The sequence below is a fragment of the Dermacentor albipictus genome, chromosome 7 (genome assembly GCF_038994185.2).
Source record: "Dermacentor albipictus isolate Rhodes 1998 colony chromosome 7, USDA_Dalb.pri_finalv2, whole genome shotgun sequence".
NCBI lineage: Eukaryota > Metazoa > Arthropoda > Arachnida > Ixodida > Ixodidae > Dermacentor > Dermacentor albipictus.
Window position 1 is genome coordinate 95,521,298 of NC_091827.1, and position 15,870 is coordinate 95,537,167.

Consider the following 15,870-nt stretch of genomic DNA (forward strand, 5'->3'; position numbering starts at 1 on the left):
CAAAATACTCATTGTTAGAGTGAAAGCTCTACTACGCTATGTCTCGCAAGGTCATTCATCGCGTCGCAATGACCTTGAGCCGCCGGAGCGCAAATGTGGCAGGTCGCAAGTGTGGATGCCACGCCATCTCATTCCCTGCGAAAAAGCGTCGCAGCTGTGCTCACTTGGAGCGAGCCTCGTCGCTGCTGGGCCACGCACCTAAGCCAGGATAAAATGGTTAAACATAGCCTGACGTAGCGTGAGCGCGCGCACGCGTTACATCACTTTGCAGAGAAGAGCATCTATAGTTCGACCCATTGTTCAATACACTGGTGCCGTTCCGACGCGCCCGCCGTCGAGCCACGCTCGACCGCGCGCCGATAACGCCGTACCACAACACGCCTTTAATGGGTGCTTCACCGGCACTTGCTCACTTCCAAGACCGTTTATAGCTCGACGCTATCGGCACCCGAACGAGCGTCGCTCGACACCAGGTGCGTCAGAGCACGCTAAAGCGTCGAACCATCGGTCAAATTATGACGCTGTTTTCGCGAACGTGACGTAGGGCCTGCTCGCGCTCATGCTACGTCAGACTGCATTTATCCCTTTAGTCTCGCTGTGGATGGTGCGCTGGCTTGGCCATTTGCGCGGATGCTGCAGCGCAAGCGACAGGCTGAACACAAGCATCGCCTAGATATAGCTGGACGGCAGCCTGCGAAATCCCAAGCAAAGGCGAAGTTGCCTGCTGAAACCCCGGATTGAATGGAGGCCAGATTGTCATGTTGTAGAGAAGCTTACCAATGACGGAAACGTATTAAGATAGAAGCTACTGCAACCGCCGCCGTCGTTTCGCAAGACGAACAATAACGAGAAGGAGACGAAGCCAGGGATACAAGAAACGGCACCCACAACGAAGGCTTGACGAACCACACCCTTCGGCTGGCAGCAAGCACTACTACGACAGCTAGGTTTCACCGCAACTTCACGGAGAACCGTTCGGCAGAGTGTCTGAGGTGTGTGAATAGCTGTTGCCTAACTTTAAACAAACACTGTGTGCATAGTCATTGCAAAACCAAGCCAAGCTTTTCTGTCGTGGGAACTAGGTTTACTAGAGTTCTTCGGCTCGACGGAAGCTTGCTGGCCTGTTCCGACGCACCTCAAACCTGCAAAAGCTGACCCTTTTCCGCAAGTAGTATATCGGCTAGACAGAGCGTTGCAGCTAATACAGGGCAATGCAGCACGAGCTGTCTGTCAAGGACAAGAATATTGCACATTTGCCTATTCACTGCGATTCCGGCACCTGTGAGCCTGACCTTTTCCATATACGCACTCTTGGTAAAAGGAAAGATTCCTTGGCACGAAATTAACGGAGGCCTTTTTCATCAACATAAAACGTGACGTCTGTGTCAGCGATACATCTGTGGTACTACGTAGCACTGAACGACAGTTTCTGCCCAGTATGATTGGATGATGATGCAAACGTGTTTGAGTATTGTGCGTAAATATATGTGTGCACATGACCACCTTCGCCTATAACTATGATGCTGTCTTCTTTCAATAAACTAGTTGCAAGTGACGCCTTTTCCTATCCTAAAGCTTCTTTCACCCTTTCGCTGGGACTTAACGTCGAGGAATAAGATGAACCAACTATCCCAGCAACAAGTATTGTTACGTTACAGCCGTTTGATACTCGAGCTTGTGGCCACTGTTGTTTCCCCATCCTTCACGTCTCTCCCCTTGAGCGGTCTCTTCTGCACGCCGTGTACTCCTCTGTAGTCCTCTAAATGGCATGTCTAATTAGCGTCATTACGTACGTCACCTTCGTGTTCCTTTTTCCTTGTTTCAAAACCACCGTCCACACCGCGTTATCACGACGGCGCGAATTTCGGCGACCTGCTGCCCCTGCCGTGATCCGCCCTCCTACAGCGCAGTGCCGCAATGGACAATATATTGTGAAGGATGTTCGACAACAACCCGCTTAGAAGGCCGACCACCCACCGCACAAATAGAAAATTGAAAGCGCAAGCAAATGAAGGTCACGAGAGCCGCGAGAGCTTTGCCGGACCTGCAACATGATATCGTACAACAATATTCCACCGACACGTGCTATTGCCGTTTTCTGGTTCTAGATCCCATGGCACCGCCAAAAAAAATGAAAACTGAAGCATGGAGTTGGTAAGGGGAATTACTTGTAGTATATGTTTCATTTTATGCATTTTTGTAACTGGGTGCATGAAACACAAGCAATTAAGCACGGTGAATCTACTAGGGCACGACATAGGGAGCACCACTAGGGAGCGCAGCCATGCGACTGGCAGCAACTGCATCGAGGCCCGCAAGCAGAAAAAGGGGATGCTGTAGCTTCTCATGGGTTAAGCAATCGACATCGTTAACCCTGTTGACTATATATGGGACGCTCTATTGACAATGGAATGCACAAACATACGCCTGAAAGGTCAGGAGAGGAGAAGGGAATTGTTTTTGAATTGGTGGCGTCCCTGCAACACGCAGCTCTGCCACCTTCGCCAAAGATGATCCTCCCGGCATACTGTGCGCGATGGGCAAGTTTACCATGGCAAAAAGTCTTAGACGACACATGCTACGAAAATATCACCATCCGTCGTTACGGCAACAACATTCAATGCCATCAAAATTGGGGGCCCATCCCTTAACCTTTCGTCGGAGTAATCCAGGATCTTTGGTGTTAAATAAGGCGAGCCTAAATACGCGCCAGTAATTTAGGTAGAGTTAATTAAAATAATCACATCCATTAACTTTGGTAGCAGTCCAACCAACGACCTGTGGTGGTATTAAAGAGACAGTTAAACAAGGAAAGGTTAATTAAGGTAGACTTATTTAGGCCACTCGTACCGATGACCACTGGTGGGAGTCGAACTTACTTGGAGATATCGGCAAACCGGCCATATATGCAAGCTGGATTACCAAGGACATCGGGCTGGTCTAGAGTAGAGCCCACTACCTTCGTTGTTAATTAATGCGAAGATAATTAACATACCCTTGATCAGTATAGAGCTAATTAAGGCACCCGAACCCAGAACCTTTCGTGGGAGGGAAACGAACGAGAAGTGGCCGCCATATAGCCAAGTTGCATCCCCATTGACACCGTGAAGGTCGACAGTAGAAACCACGACATTTGTTGTTAATTAAGTCTAGGTTAATTACTACACCGTTGATTCGGATATAGTTAATTAAGGCACCCGTACCCACAACTTTTGCTGGGAGTTACACAATATTGGAGATATGGGCGAACCAGCGATATCGCCAAGTTGCATTCCAATTGACATTGTGACGGTCGAAAGTACAACCCACTACCTTTGTTGGTATTTTAGGTGAAGTTAATCATATACTCTTGAATAGGATGGAGTTAATTCAGGCACCCGAACCCCCAACCTTTGGTGGAAGTCAAACTCACGTCCGCTCGTTTTAAAAAGGGGGAAGTTCATTTCGGCACATTAAATGAATATAGAGTTAGCCACGTGAACCCACGACTCTGGCGTGAGAAAGCAATGGGAACTAACAATGGATAAGAATAAAAATGTAAAATAATGTAATAAATCTCGTGAGGGCGCAGGCTTTTGCCTTCGATCTCTTTAGCGTAGGCTAAGATAACTAACTTTTTAAAAATGTGTTAAACAAATGTCACAGGCTGTTTAGGGTACATTTAAGTCAAGACCAACGGTTGTCATAATCAATTATACAGAACTTGTAGTACTCAAGATGTTATGACATGAATATGGTTATACGCGAGCGTAGGAATGTCAGCAAACTTTACTCGCTTCACTGAGGGCTTCAAACACAAATGTAAAGTAGAGTGAACAATGATCGCAAACATTTGAATAGAAAGTTAAGGAATGGAGAATGAGCCTAAACACATAAAGGCAATCAACCTTTTTCCTATAATCTACGTCCTCTTTAATAAAGTATTTAGACACTTCGTAAAAAAAACCACGTAAGCTTCTAAATAGCTCACTCTGACCGCTGGAGCTCTGCATACTTTGGAAATCAACGAATTGAAACTAAATAATGGAACTGCGACTTGGGTCCCCTTTCGCACGTAATAGAATGTATTATCAACTGAAACCTGTTCCTACTATTTCTTTTTAATCTGCAGCTTGTAAGAAACAATGATCAAATCCTACAAATTGAGGAAACCACAACGGCTACATAATATTCTTGTTTTGCGCGCTAACCATATTGCCATGACCTTGATAGAACTGACACCCATTCGGTGCAATTCGGCGTCACATGCTAGGCATGTTGTGTGGCTCCCAGGGGAAGACAACGATGAAGGTGCCAGAACAGCTTCATAAAGATCTATAGCGTCAACCGAAGTCCTTTGTGGCTTTGTCTGTGACAAACTGGAGGAGGCGCTGGGTACGCGTCTATGTTCTCTGACCCACAGGAACTGGAAGCGGACAACCTACGCAAATGCTAACGGCTTCAAAGATTGCCTCCAGAATACAGCCTGGAAGATCTGTCGAGGATGTCCACCACAACCGCAAGCTAGATACAGGAGACACACGGTACGGGACAGCCTCCTGCGTCGCTGTTTCTCCACACGCCACGCAGCTACAGTAGCTGAGTTTGTCAGTGACGCGACAACAATGGAGCGAGCCCTTCAGCACCGCTCTTCGGTATACGATCGCCAAATCAGCCTGGGATCAGCATCTTCTCTCTCGTTGCCCTGTGAAACCGATGCGCTTCGAGAGCTTGTGCGTAGTACTGTGCGTGAGGAGCTCGATCGATCACAAGGAGTGCGATTTCAACCGAACGTAACATCCTTCACATATATCGTACACGAAGAATTTCGCCGGGCGACACAGCCATTCGTGCAAAGCAGACCTGAAGCCGCCCCCGTACTGACTTAAGCGTAAGCAGTGATGCTACCTGTGCAACCTGTGAACCACCCTAACCTGCCTTCCTCTGAAGAACCGCTATGCCAATTCCAGGGCCAAGCTTCACATACAAATATGTATGGCTCCACGTAGCCCCGAATCAATACGCAAAAGCCACTTTGCTTCCACTGTGACGTAGCGGGCCACTTGTACCATGCCTGCAACTACCGAACAATAGGACTCAAGTGCTATCACCCCGGCGATCGTCGCCCTCGTGACGGAGAGCGTCCGAGAGAAATCCAGCAATATCTGGCCAGTCAATCTTTGTCGCTGTAGGCGCAGTTCCCACCGGTTGAACAGTCCCTGCCAACGACCCGATACCCGTGTCTGAAGAGGCACCAGCCACAATCGCCACCTCCTCGACGATTTGCGTCACCTAGCCAGTACACCACGTTCTGCGCGTCCGTGGGCAACCATCCCACGAGCCCAAGTCGGGGAAACTATGAACTGCGACCTCCGGGGGTGGGGCCGCTGTCCAACGCACTTCGAAAGGTCCTCCACTGCGACACCCCGACGATGACCTCAAATGACGATAACCATGACTGTTTATTTTCGGCACCTTCTTTCGAAAACCGTGAACCTGTTTCAGCCGACATACTCGTTTCTGTAGATAACCACCTTGTAACCGCTCTTGTCGATACTGGTGCCGATTAGTCTGTCATGAGTAGACAACAGGTTACTGCACTTCGCAAGGTGACGATACCGTGGCCAGTACCTAAGCTCCGTACAGCCGGCAGTCATGTTCTCGCGCCGATCGGCAAATGCACTGCGAGGGTACAAATTCGTGAGGCCACATTTGTTGGTTAATTTATTACACTGGCAGAGGGCATTAGGCAGGTGACACTTCAGCATGGACTTTCTGCGGGAGTATGGCGCAATCAAAAACCTTCGCGAATGGCTTGTCACGTTTCCCAGCGAACACGCAACTCATTCCTACGACTATCACCCACAGTCCACGGTGTTACGCGTTTCAGGTGACTGCGCTACTTTACCACCCTGGAGTATTGCGTTGATTACCGTAAAAACAGACGATGATCCTCCTCCCAATCTCGGAATCGCTGAAGGCAATCTGTCAGTCCAGTTGGCTCGACAGGTTTGCGTTGCCTGCGGCATGTTGCAGCTGTCGTGACGGATGCTCTGATTTTAGTGACCAATTTCAGTCGTGAATATCAGCACTTCGCCCCATGAACTGCCATTGCCTATTCCGAGCCAGTCAGTGACTCTCCTGCTTGTTTAACTGTAGGGCACAATGATGGAGATTCTAACTGTGACGTACCAGTCAACAGCACAATTGATGTGAATTCTAAATTATCAGGTGAACAACAAGTTAGCATTCTAAGCCATTTACAATCTTTTGCGGACTGTTCCGCTTCAACATTGAAGGCTAACCAAATGCCTCTTGCGAAACACAGAATTATTAAAAATCCCAGTGAAAGACCCGTGCGCCAGCGCGCCCACCATGTTTCTCGTAAAGAGCAAGACGCCAACTGAAATGAAGTCCAACAAATGCTTACCGACGCGATCGTACAGCCCTCCACCAGTCCATGGGCGTCACCTGTGGTTCTGGTGAAAAAGAAAATCGGTACACTGCGTTTTTGGGTTGACTACCACAAGCTTAACAACGTTCCGCAGAAGGACGTTTATCCCCTTCCCCGGATCGACAACTCTTTGGACCGTTTTCGACATGCTCGATATTTCTCATCGATGGACCTTCGCAGCGGCTACAGGCAAATAGAGATGGATGACTGGGGCTTTGAGAAAACCGCATTTATTACGCCTGACGAACTCTATGAATTAAAGGTCCTTCCTTTCGGATTGTGCTCTGCGCTTGCTACTTCTCAGAGCATGATGGACACGGGTCTATCAGGTCTCAAGTGGCAGTCATGCCTCGTCTATTTAGATGATATCGTTCTCTTTTCAGAAACGTTTGAGCAGCACCTCAAGCGCTTACAAACAGTTCTTGACGCAATTTGTACTGCTGGCCTGTCTTTAAAGCCCGAAAAATACTATTTCGTGTATGACGAACTCAAGCCTTTAGGCCATGTCGTCAGCTACGAAGGTATTCGACCAGACCCCAACAAACCATTGCTGTTGCTTCGTTTCTAACACCATCTAAGAAACACGAACTCCGCCGTTTTCTAGGGCTTTGCGCATATTATCGACGCTTCGTGGCTAACTTTTCACGGATAGACGAACCCTTGCAACGGTTGACCAAGGATAATGGTCCGTTTGTGTGGGAGCAGGACCAACAAGATGCCTTCTGTGAACTCCAGAAACGTCTGCACACACCTCCTGTTCTAAGACACTTTGACGAAGACAGTGACACCGAGTTGCACACGGATGCCAGCAACGTTGGCCTTGGCGCCGTCCTCGTACAGTGGCAAGATGGAGCCGAGCGCGTCATTGCGTACGCAAGCCGCACTTTGTCTCCAGCTGAAAGGAACTATTTCACTACGGAGAAGGAATGCTTGGCCGTTGTGTGGGCGATTGCTAAGTTTCGTCCACATTTCGTTTCGAGTTGTGACAGAACACCATTCATTCCGCTGGCTCGCCAATCTGAAGGATCCATCTGGCAGTCTTGCACGCTGGAGGCTTGCGCTTGCAAGAATACGACATGATGATAGTGTTCAAGTCCGGGTGTAAAAGCACCGACGCTGACTGCCTGTCACGTGCTCCACTTCAACCGCCGCATTCGACGTTGATGAAGAGGACGCATTTCTTTCTATTATCCCAGTAACAGGCATCAGCAAGCAACAGCGTGACGATTCAGAACTCCGGCCTCTTATCGAGTACTTTGAGAACCATTTACCAGGGCCGCCTCGTAGGTTCATCCGCGATTTATCATCGTTTTTAGCCGCGATGGCGTCCTCTACAAATATGGTTTTCACTCGACCGCATCCACCTGCCTCCTTGTAGTGCCGCCTTCACTACGTGACGACATCCTGCGGGCCTCTCAGGAGGAGCCATCTTCGGACCACTTGAGATCCGCACGGACGTTTTCACGCATACGCCAAAAGTACTTCTGGCCTTACCTTCACCATGACGTAAAGCAATACGTGAAGACATGCTGCGACTGCCAGAGATAGACGCAAGACACCACCCGTGCGTCCCGCTGGACTTCTCAATTCCGTAGATCCTCCGTGGATTCATTTTCAGCAGGTTAGCATATATTTGCTTGGACCATTCCCCACGTCGAGGGCTGGTAACCGTTCGATTGCTGTTGCCACAGACATCGCATGTTACATTAAAACCCCAGCTCTCCCACGAGGCACTGCTAATGATATTGCGACTTTCTTTGCACACGCTATCGTACTCCGCCGCACTGCTCCGACAGTCGTTATAACCGACCGGGGCATAGCATTTACAGCGCAGCTCAAAGAAGATATCACGCTTCTGAGTGGTACAGGTCGCCGCAAAGCCCCCTCTTACCATGCTCAGACGAACGGGCTCACAGAAAGGCTAAACAAAACGATCGCTGATGTGATTACCATGTATGTTAACGTCGACCACAAGAACTAGGACGACGTTCTCCCATATGTTACGTTTGCACATAATACTGCCGTTGAAGAAACTACCGGCTTCACCCCTTTTCGCTTGGTGCATGGCCGGGAAGCGTTCTCAACGTTGGACGCAATGCTTTTACCCACCCACTGTCCTAATGTAGTTACTAATGCTGCCGAATTTGCTCCATGCGCCAAAGAGCCGCGTCAGCTCACACGATTGCTTATCCGATACCAACAACACAACGACGGCGACCGATACAATCTTCGTCACTGCGACATCACTTATCAACCCGGTAACAAAGTATGGGGTGTGGACACCGATCCGCCAGCGTGGTTGGTCGAAAAAACTTTTGCGCCGCTACTCTGGGCCTTATAGGGTCGTTTAACGACTCGGCGACGTCATATACGAAGTGATTCCTGAAGTGACAAGCACCACTCGCCGTCACCGACGCCCACGTCTGTCCGATATCGTTCACGTCTCCAGGTTGAAACTATGCCACTGCCGCTGACCACAAAGCTCTGCACTTCTCTCACCAGCTACGTCTTCCTTAACAGTATCACGGTGGCACTCCGGCGCATCAATTTTCCGCATCGAGACGATACTTCTAGGGAGGGGGGTAATACCACGACGTTGACAGAACTGACAGCCATTCGGTGCAACTCGGAGCCACATGCTAGGCATGTTGTGTGGCTCCCAGGGGAAGACAACGACGAAGGTGCCAGGACAGCTTTATAAAAGATCTATAGCGTCAACGGGAGTCTATTGTGGCTTTGTCTGTGACAATATTTTACCTGCTTCGGCACACTTACGACAACAAAATTGTCTTACTTTACAAAGTTGGACAATTCTTTTCTTTTCGACAATAATTTAACACAGTGCATTTCTAAGCAGAACCAACAACGTTCTTAGACTTTCGTTTTACTTAAGGAAATGAACCTGAAGTATGGAGGCATGTTAAGAAACTGCAAAGCCCCGAAACAACTGACTGCAGAAACAACAAAACAGAATAAAGTGACTAAACGGCTTTTGGAGCGGTTCCTTGTAATCAGTCAATAACAATACCAACATGTCGTACAAGGAGGGCTTCTGACGCGTTTCGCACTTGCTTGCCCAGCAAACTAGAGCATATTTGTATACCTCTGTCCCCTTCCAGGAGCCCGCAGTAAAACGGTCGTAGCTTTTCCACGTTGTCTCCCCTGAAACCCCAGAGAAAACCCAGCGATGCTTGGCTTCGGTCATCCGGCGTAGAGCCGGTGACACCCCGACAAGCTGACCGTTTGAAATCTGGGTTCAAACAATGACTGTAGCGTTGTCTGCAAACAGTTTGAGAACACAGGCTGTGCCGAGGCCCACTCGTGAAATGAGCATTGCTTGATGAAGTGCATATTCATTTTGCTTCCTCCTGCACATTTTTGCGCTTTCTGCGGCAAAGCACAATTCACTTGCGCGTCCTTCTTCTATACGACCTTTAAGTGCTCATTGAACTGGCCGTGACGGTTCTTTATAGGTGACCTACGAGCAACGCAGCACATCGCCTTACTCTCGATGCAAACACTGTGGCTAAGGCAGCACAACAGAATCGCGAGGAACCTTTCTTCAATTAATCCTCACTGGGACGATGAGAAGGTCTTCCAAACCGCAAGGTAAATGCAATGAAATTCTCATTTCTTCCCCAATTGTCCAGTGCCGCATTTGATTACTTGTCCCACTTTTGCTTCATTGTGGCAATAAACCACTGTCAAAACTAAACTGTGGTAAATTCACCGCCTTGATGTGGCCTGTTATGAAATGCTTTTTATAGCTTTTATTTATAGTATTCACAGGCATGCATTCACCCGGCAAGCGGTAAAGTAGAGACTTACTATGAACCTTGTTATTATTTATTATGAAGCTATCTTGTAACATATTAGAGGATAGGAAAATGTGCCTTATATTGAAGTGCGCCAATTATGGGAAACCAACGAACGTAACGCCATACTGTACATTGTCCATAAGTTGAACCCCGAAATGGGTACGTCGAACAATGTAAAGGTGCTACCATCGTCAAAACTCACCTGCCTTTGTTCTTTGAATCATAGTTGTCATTTATTTATTCACAGTCAATATCATTGGATCAATTGATTGATTGTGATTGATTGATTAGGTGATTGACTGAGTGAGTGATTAAGTGAGTGATAAGTTTCACGTCCAATCGCAACATATTTAGGTAATGAGGCACGCCGTAGAGGCCGACTCGCAATCAACTTTCACCACGTACAATTTTTCAGCCAGGACAACAGTAGTGCTCTTTCATTCCGGCTCATCGGAATTCAAACACCGTGGCCGTATATGAAACCAGTGACACTGTTCTCAGCTGCACCATATGCTCCAATCCAGCGAGCTACCATTATGGGTACTGTCTGCAAATCTGCGCACATGAGAGAAAACCTTCTCAGTCTCAGATAACTGTGCGCCTATCTCATCGTCCGTTTCAATGTGATTTATGCACCAATGCAGAGATGCTAGAGCACCACAAATTGCCGAGTTGTATCTACCGAAGAAAAATAAATATCCAAGCTACGAAGTGCCTCATACTCATATCGTCATTTTCACTCATAAAGACAAATAACGTAATGCCTTTTTATATAATATATCAGTTTGGGTCGCCTTATCGAAGAATATAAAGTCATGCCTTCTGTGTGAAATATTTCACTGTATGAGAGAATAGTCACCAGAAGGATCCAGCAGCACCCGGAGAACGGGAGGTGGTACCCTGACAGCATGTATGGCTTCAGGGCCAACCTATCGACGCAGGACGTCCTCCTGCAACTCAAAGAGGAGGTACTCGACACAATGTCTAAGGCGGGTGAAAACGTTGTGATGGCGCTCGACATCAAAGGCGCCTTCGACAACGTCAGCCACGCGGCCATAATGGAGGGCCTCAACAACACCAACTGCGGAAGGAAAGTACACGACTACGTCAAGGACTTCCTAACCGACAGAACGGCAACGGTAGGACTGGGGGAGTTGAGGAGCGACACCTTCTCCACACCGTGTAAAGGCACACCCCAAGGCTCCGTGATATCGCCCGTGTTATTTAATGTGGCGATGATCGGCCTGGCAAAACGACTCGGCGAGATTCAGGGCATCCAACACGCGATGTACGCGGACGACGTCACGGTTTGGGTCACGCAAGGTTCACTGGGAGAAAAACAAGAGAAGCTACAAGAGGCTGCGCGCTGTGTCGAAAAGTACACCAGAGAGAGGGGACTGGTATGCTCCACAGAAAAATCCGAATTACTGAGAGTAGGTAGACACCCCACCCAAGCAACGCTGGAAGTAACGCTTGATGGTGAAAACATCCCGGAAAAGAATATGATCAAAATCCTGGGCATGTGGCTACAGGGCAGCAGAAAATGCAGCCACACCATCAGCCTGCTGAGCAAAGGGACGGAGCAGGTGGGCCGGATGATCAACAGGGTCTCCCAAAAAAGATACGGCATGAAAGAGGAAGACACACTCAAACTCGTCGGCAGCCTGGTCGTCAGCCGAGTCATCTACTCGCTACCGTACCACGCGATGACCAAAGGAGAGAGGGAACAGGCGGACACGATAATCAGGAAAGCATACAAGACGGCTCTCCATCTGCCGAAAAACACTTCAAACGAAAAACTGCTCCAACTGGGCATCAGCAACACTTTCAGCGAATTGGCGGAAGCCTTGCTTGAAACGCAAAAACGCAGACTCAAAAGCACCCCTGCAGGGAGAGCGCTCCTGACTAGGCTGGGACGGGACACAGTGGACACGTAGATAGATACGCAGACGTGCCCGACTGCTTAAGAAAAACAATAAGCGTTAGGCCAGTACCTAAGAACATGGACCCCAACCTCCACGAGAGCAGAAGGCAGGCGCGAGCCGAATACGTGGAAAAGACACTCGCGCTACTAGAGAACACGGTGTACACGGATGCTGCCACGTACCCGCGAGAAGGGAAGCGCATGGCCACGGCGGTGGTGGTGGACGGCGACGGGAATCTGATCACATGTGCGACGGCAAAGGCAGCCGACACAGCGGAGGCCGAAGAAATTGCCGTGGCGCTGGCGGCAGTAGAAGGATATAGGACAGGCAGGCCTCTTAACATCCTAACAGACTCGAAGGAAGCGTGCAGAAATTACACCCGGGGCAGGATTAGCAAAGCCGCCCTCCGAATTCTTGGCGGAGCCAACTTCGCCGAGAGGAACGTTACGCACAAGTTAATTTGGATACCGGCCCACGCAGGCATAGAGGGTAACGAAAGGGCAGACAGCCTAGCTCGAGAGACCACGTTCCGAGCAGAGCAGTCGCGCGCCCCGGAGTATCACCCACACGCTTGTGAGGGAGGATACACAGAAATCTTAAGCTTATACAGAGGGACGAGAGCCAAATATCCCCCACCACACAAAGCTCTAACGCAGGAGAAAGCAACGAGTTGGCGCAGATTGCAGACAAACTCCTTCCCAAATTTATACATCCTAAACAAAATGTACCCAACACAATATAGAGACACCTGCCCATGGTGCGGGGCCACACCCACACTATACCATGTCACATGGGAATGTAAACACAATAAATCATTCCACCAACACAATAACCCGAGTGCGGAGCAATGGGAGAGTCGGCTTACCAGCTGCGAGCTCACGGCCCAAAGGGCCTTAGTGCAGCACGCTAGCGAGGTAGCAAGGCTCAGTGGAGCCCTGGAATAGGGGCCCACCCTTGCTGGAAGTGGCTCCAAGTCGCCGGCGCCCAAGACGACCGAGACCTCGAGACGCTAAATCCTTGAAGGAACCAAAATAAAGTTTCTCTCTCTCTCTCTCTCTCTCTCTCTCTCTCTCTCTCTCTCTCTCTCTCTCTCTCTCTCACCTTGGCGCCATTATGCGACATAAAGGCTTATCCAGAAAATGTTGAAACACACCTCAATTTACTAAAATGAAATGCAACCTGTCGAATATAAAACTAGAAGTACAACCAAGTGAAAATTGCAACAACTGTAGCGAAGAAATAACAATTATTATGCAAAAGATATTAAACTGTAACCCGTTCTTTGTTATAATTCATATGACGTTTTTTCGTAGTTGTGTATAAAAAGCAGCGGTGCAAAGTTCAACCACAGAGACGAGAACAGCACATAAGAAGCGCGTCTATCAAATGATTGTTAAAACAAATAGGGGGTGTACATTCCGGGCAACAACGCCATGCTGAAAGAGCAATGCGCAGAATGAGCTTCACACATACGGCCCATCTGTTCGTACCTTTCCTATGGAACTGATAAGCCCAAATTCTAAGTTGCTCACACGTTCCTGATTTCTTCTTGCTTGCCTAGCATTGACAATTGCATGTCGGTGAGTCCGAGCGACGGTGCACTTGCGCATGTACCGTACTTTCCCGACAGCATATTAAACGCTTCTATAACCATCATTCTAAGCCTGTTTCTCGTACTTGCTAAAGCGGTTGTGTCCACGAAATACGAAGTACATTTGTACATAGAGTAGACGGAAGAATATTTCCTTCTCATCATCATCAGCCTGGTTACGCCCACTGCAGGGCAAAGGCCTCTCCCATACTTCTCCAACAACCCCGGTCATGTACTAATTGTGGCCATGCTGTCCCTGCAAACTTCTTAATCTCATCTGCCCACCTAACTTTCTTCCGCCCCCTGCTACGCTTCCCTTCCCTTGGGATCCAGTCCGTAACCCTTAATGACCATCGGTTATCCTCCCTCCTCATTACATGTCCTGCCCATGCCCATTTCTTTTTCTTGATTTCAACTAAGATCTCATTAACTCGCGTTTGTTCCCTCACCCACTCTGCTCTTTTCTTATCCCTTAACCCTTCCCTTCTATTGCCACTCTACTACAGAAGTTTTTGTGCTCTCGGAGTCTGTTATACCGGCACCTGCCCGTCTGTATAATGTACAGTGGTCCACAAGACAGAGGGACCCTGCATACCACCCCTACCTTGCAGTGACCCAATCCTTACAAGAAAGCAATTTATGACTAGGTTCTGCCAGATCTCGTCTTCGTGGTCATATACCAATCATTTTTCATACCTGGGCCGATAACGAAGATAGTGCAGGGCCGAGCCAACCCAGGGTGGCGGTTACGCGGGCTTTAGGCACTTCCCATACGGGGGCCGATCGTGTAGATAGTGTAATATGGGGCCCACCCGCAGCAGACGTGCAGTACGCCATTAAGGGCCCCACATTCACAGTTTTGCTGGCCATCCTTCTTCACAGTGTGCTATAGCACTGACTTTTTTTCTATGTTCGACACCACCTTCGGCTGCTAGGAAGTCTCACCACTGTTCGATATGTTTATTTTTTTTAAAACGTGCTTATCATCTTCGCAGGCGTCGAAAATACTACATGGCCATCATACCAGGAATACACCTTTCGTAGTATTCTAGAGGTATTTTTATGTTACTTTTTACGCACAAGAATACATGCCCCGTCTGTGAAATCGGTGATATTAGGTCGGAAACTGCCGAACTGGAAGAGGGAACCATGCGCTCTAGGAGGAGGGCGTCTGCAGATGGTGATGAGAAATGCATGCCTCTGTAGGTACATAGGAGCGCGCGGAGGAGATTTGGAGGACAAAGGAGGCGGCGCGTCGGGAAGGAGGAAGGATTGACTTCCTCTGGCACTTGCTACGGGTTCTGTGTGCGCTATAGATGTACGCAGTTCATGTGGCAATAGAGAGGCCAAACGGCTAGCTAAAGAGACAGGGCAGCAACGCAAGCGGTGGCAGGACGAGCATGGGTCGACCGACCCCAAAGTCGTCGGCAAGCGCTGGTCACGACCTGAACAAGACCGGCAAAAGACGCGATACAGGCATGCCCACAGGCTGCCAAGGAACGCGCTACGCTGCTTTCGACAGTGCAGGTGTGTCGGACAAGACGCCATTGCTTAGAAACTTCAGAATAGTACCCATTGGCCTGAGCGTAACCCTCGTTCACGTTTTGAAAGATCACTGCAAACTTGTTTTGAAAACGAAGCCGCATATACGTAACAAATTTACATTTATAATTGAACAAACGCTCCTTAAACGCTGCTTCGAGTCCATCACAAGGCTGCATACAATGGAGGAATTTCTCCACACGTTGTGTGGTTCACATTTATCTAGTATTGCTGAAATGACGTACAAACGGTTCCTAGACGACATGAATAATTACACGGTTTTGTTCATCTCTCAATTCAGGAGAATCTGCGAAGGAATTTTCCAACACATCGTGTACAAGGAATGGCTTCCGTGGATGCTGGGCGAGGAAAAGATGAAACAGTTTCAACTCAACCCGAGCGAAAACAACTACACCGACTACAACAAAAGTGTCGACCCCACTATTACGAACGAGTTCTCGGCTGCCGCCTTTCGTTTCGGGCACTCCCAAGCAGACAAGAACTTCTGGAGGTGCAGCAAGGTCTCTCTCATCCTATTAGTCTCGAAATTCATAGCACCAA

The 15,870-nt window shown here is 48.7% G+C and overlaps 1 protein-coding gene across 1 annotated transcript in view; it reads left to right on the forward strand.

Moving 5' to 3' along the window:
* The window catches only part of LOC135896988 (salivary peroxidase/catechol oxidase-like), a 122,073-nt gene that overhangs the window by 79,897 nt on the left and 26,306 nt on the right, over positions 1–15,870 (forward strand). Inside the window, exons 10-11 of the mRNA XM_065425550.2 lie at positions 9,907–10,042; positions 15,611–15,820. Coding sequence (XP_065281622.2) covers positions 9,907–10,042; positions 15,611–15,820 — 346 coding nt within the window. The remainder of the gene's footprint in view (positions 1–9,906; positions 10,043–15,610; positions 15,821–15,870) is intronic.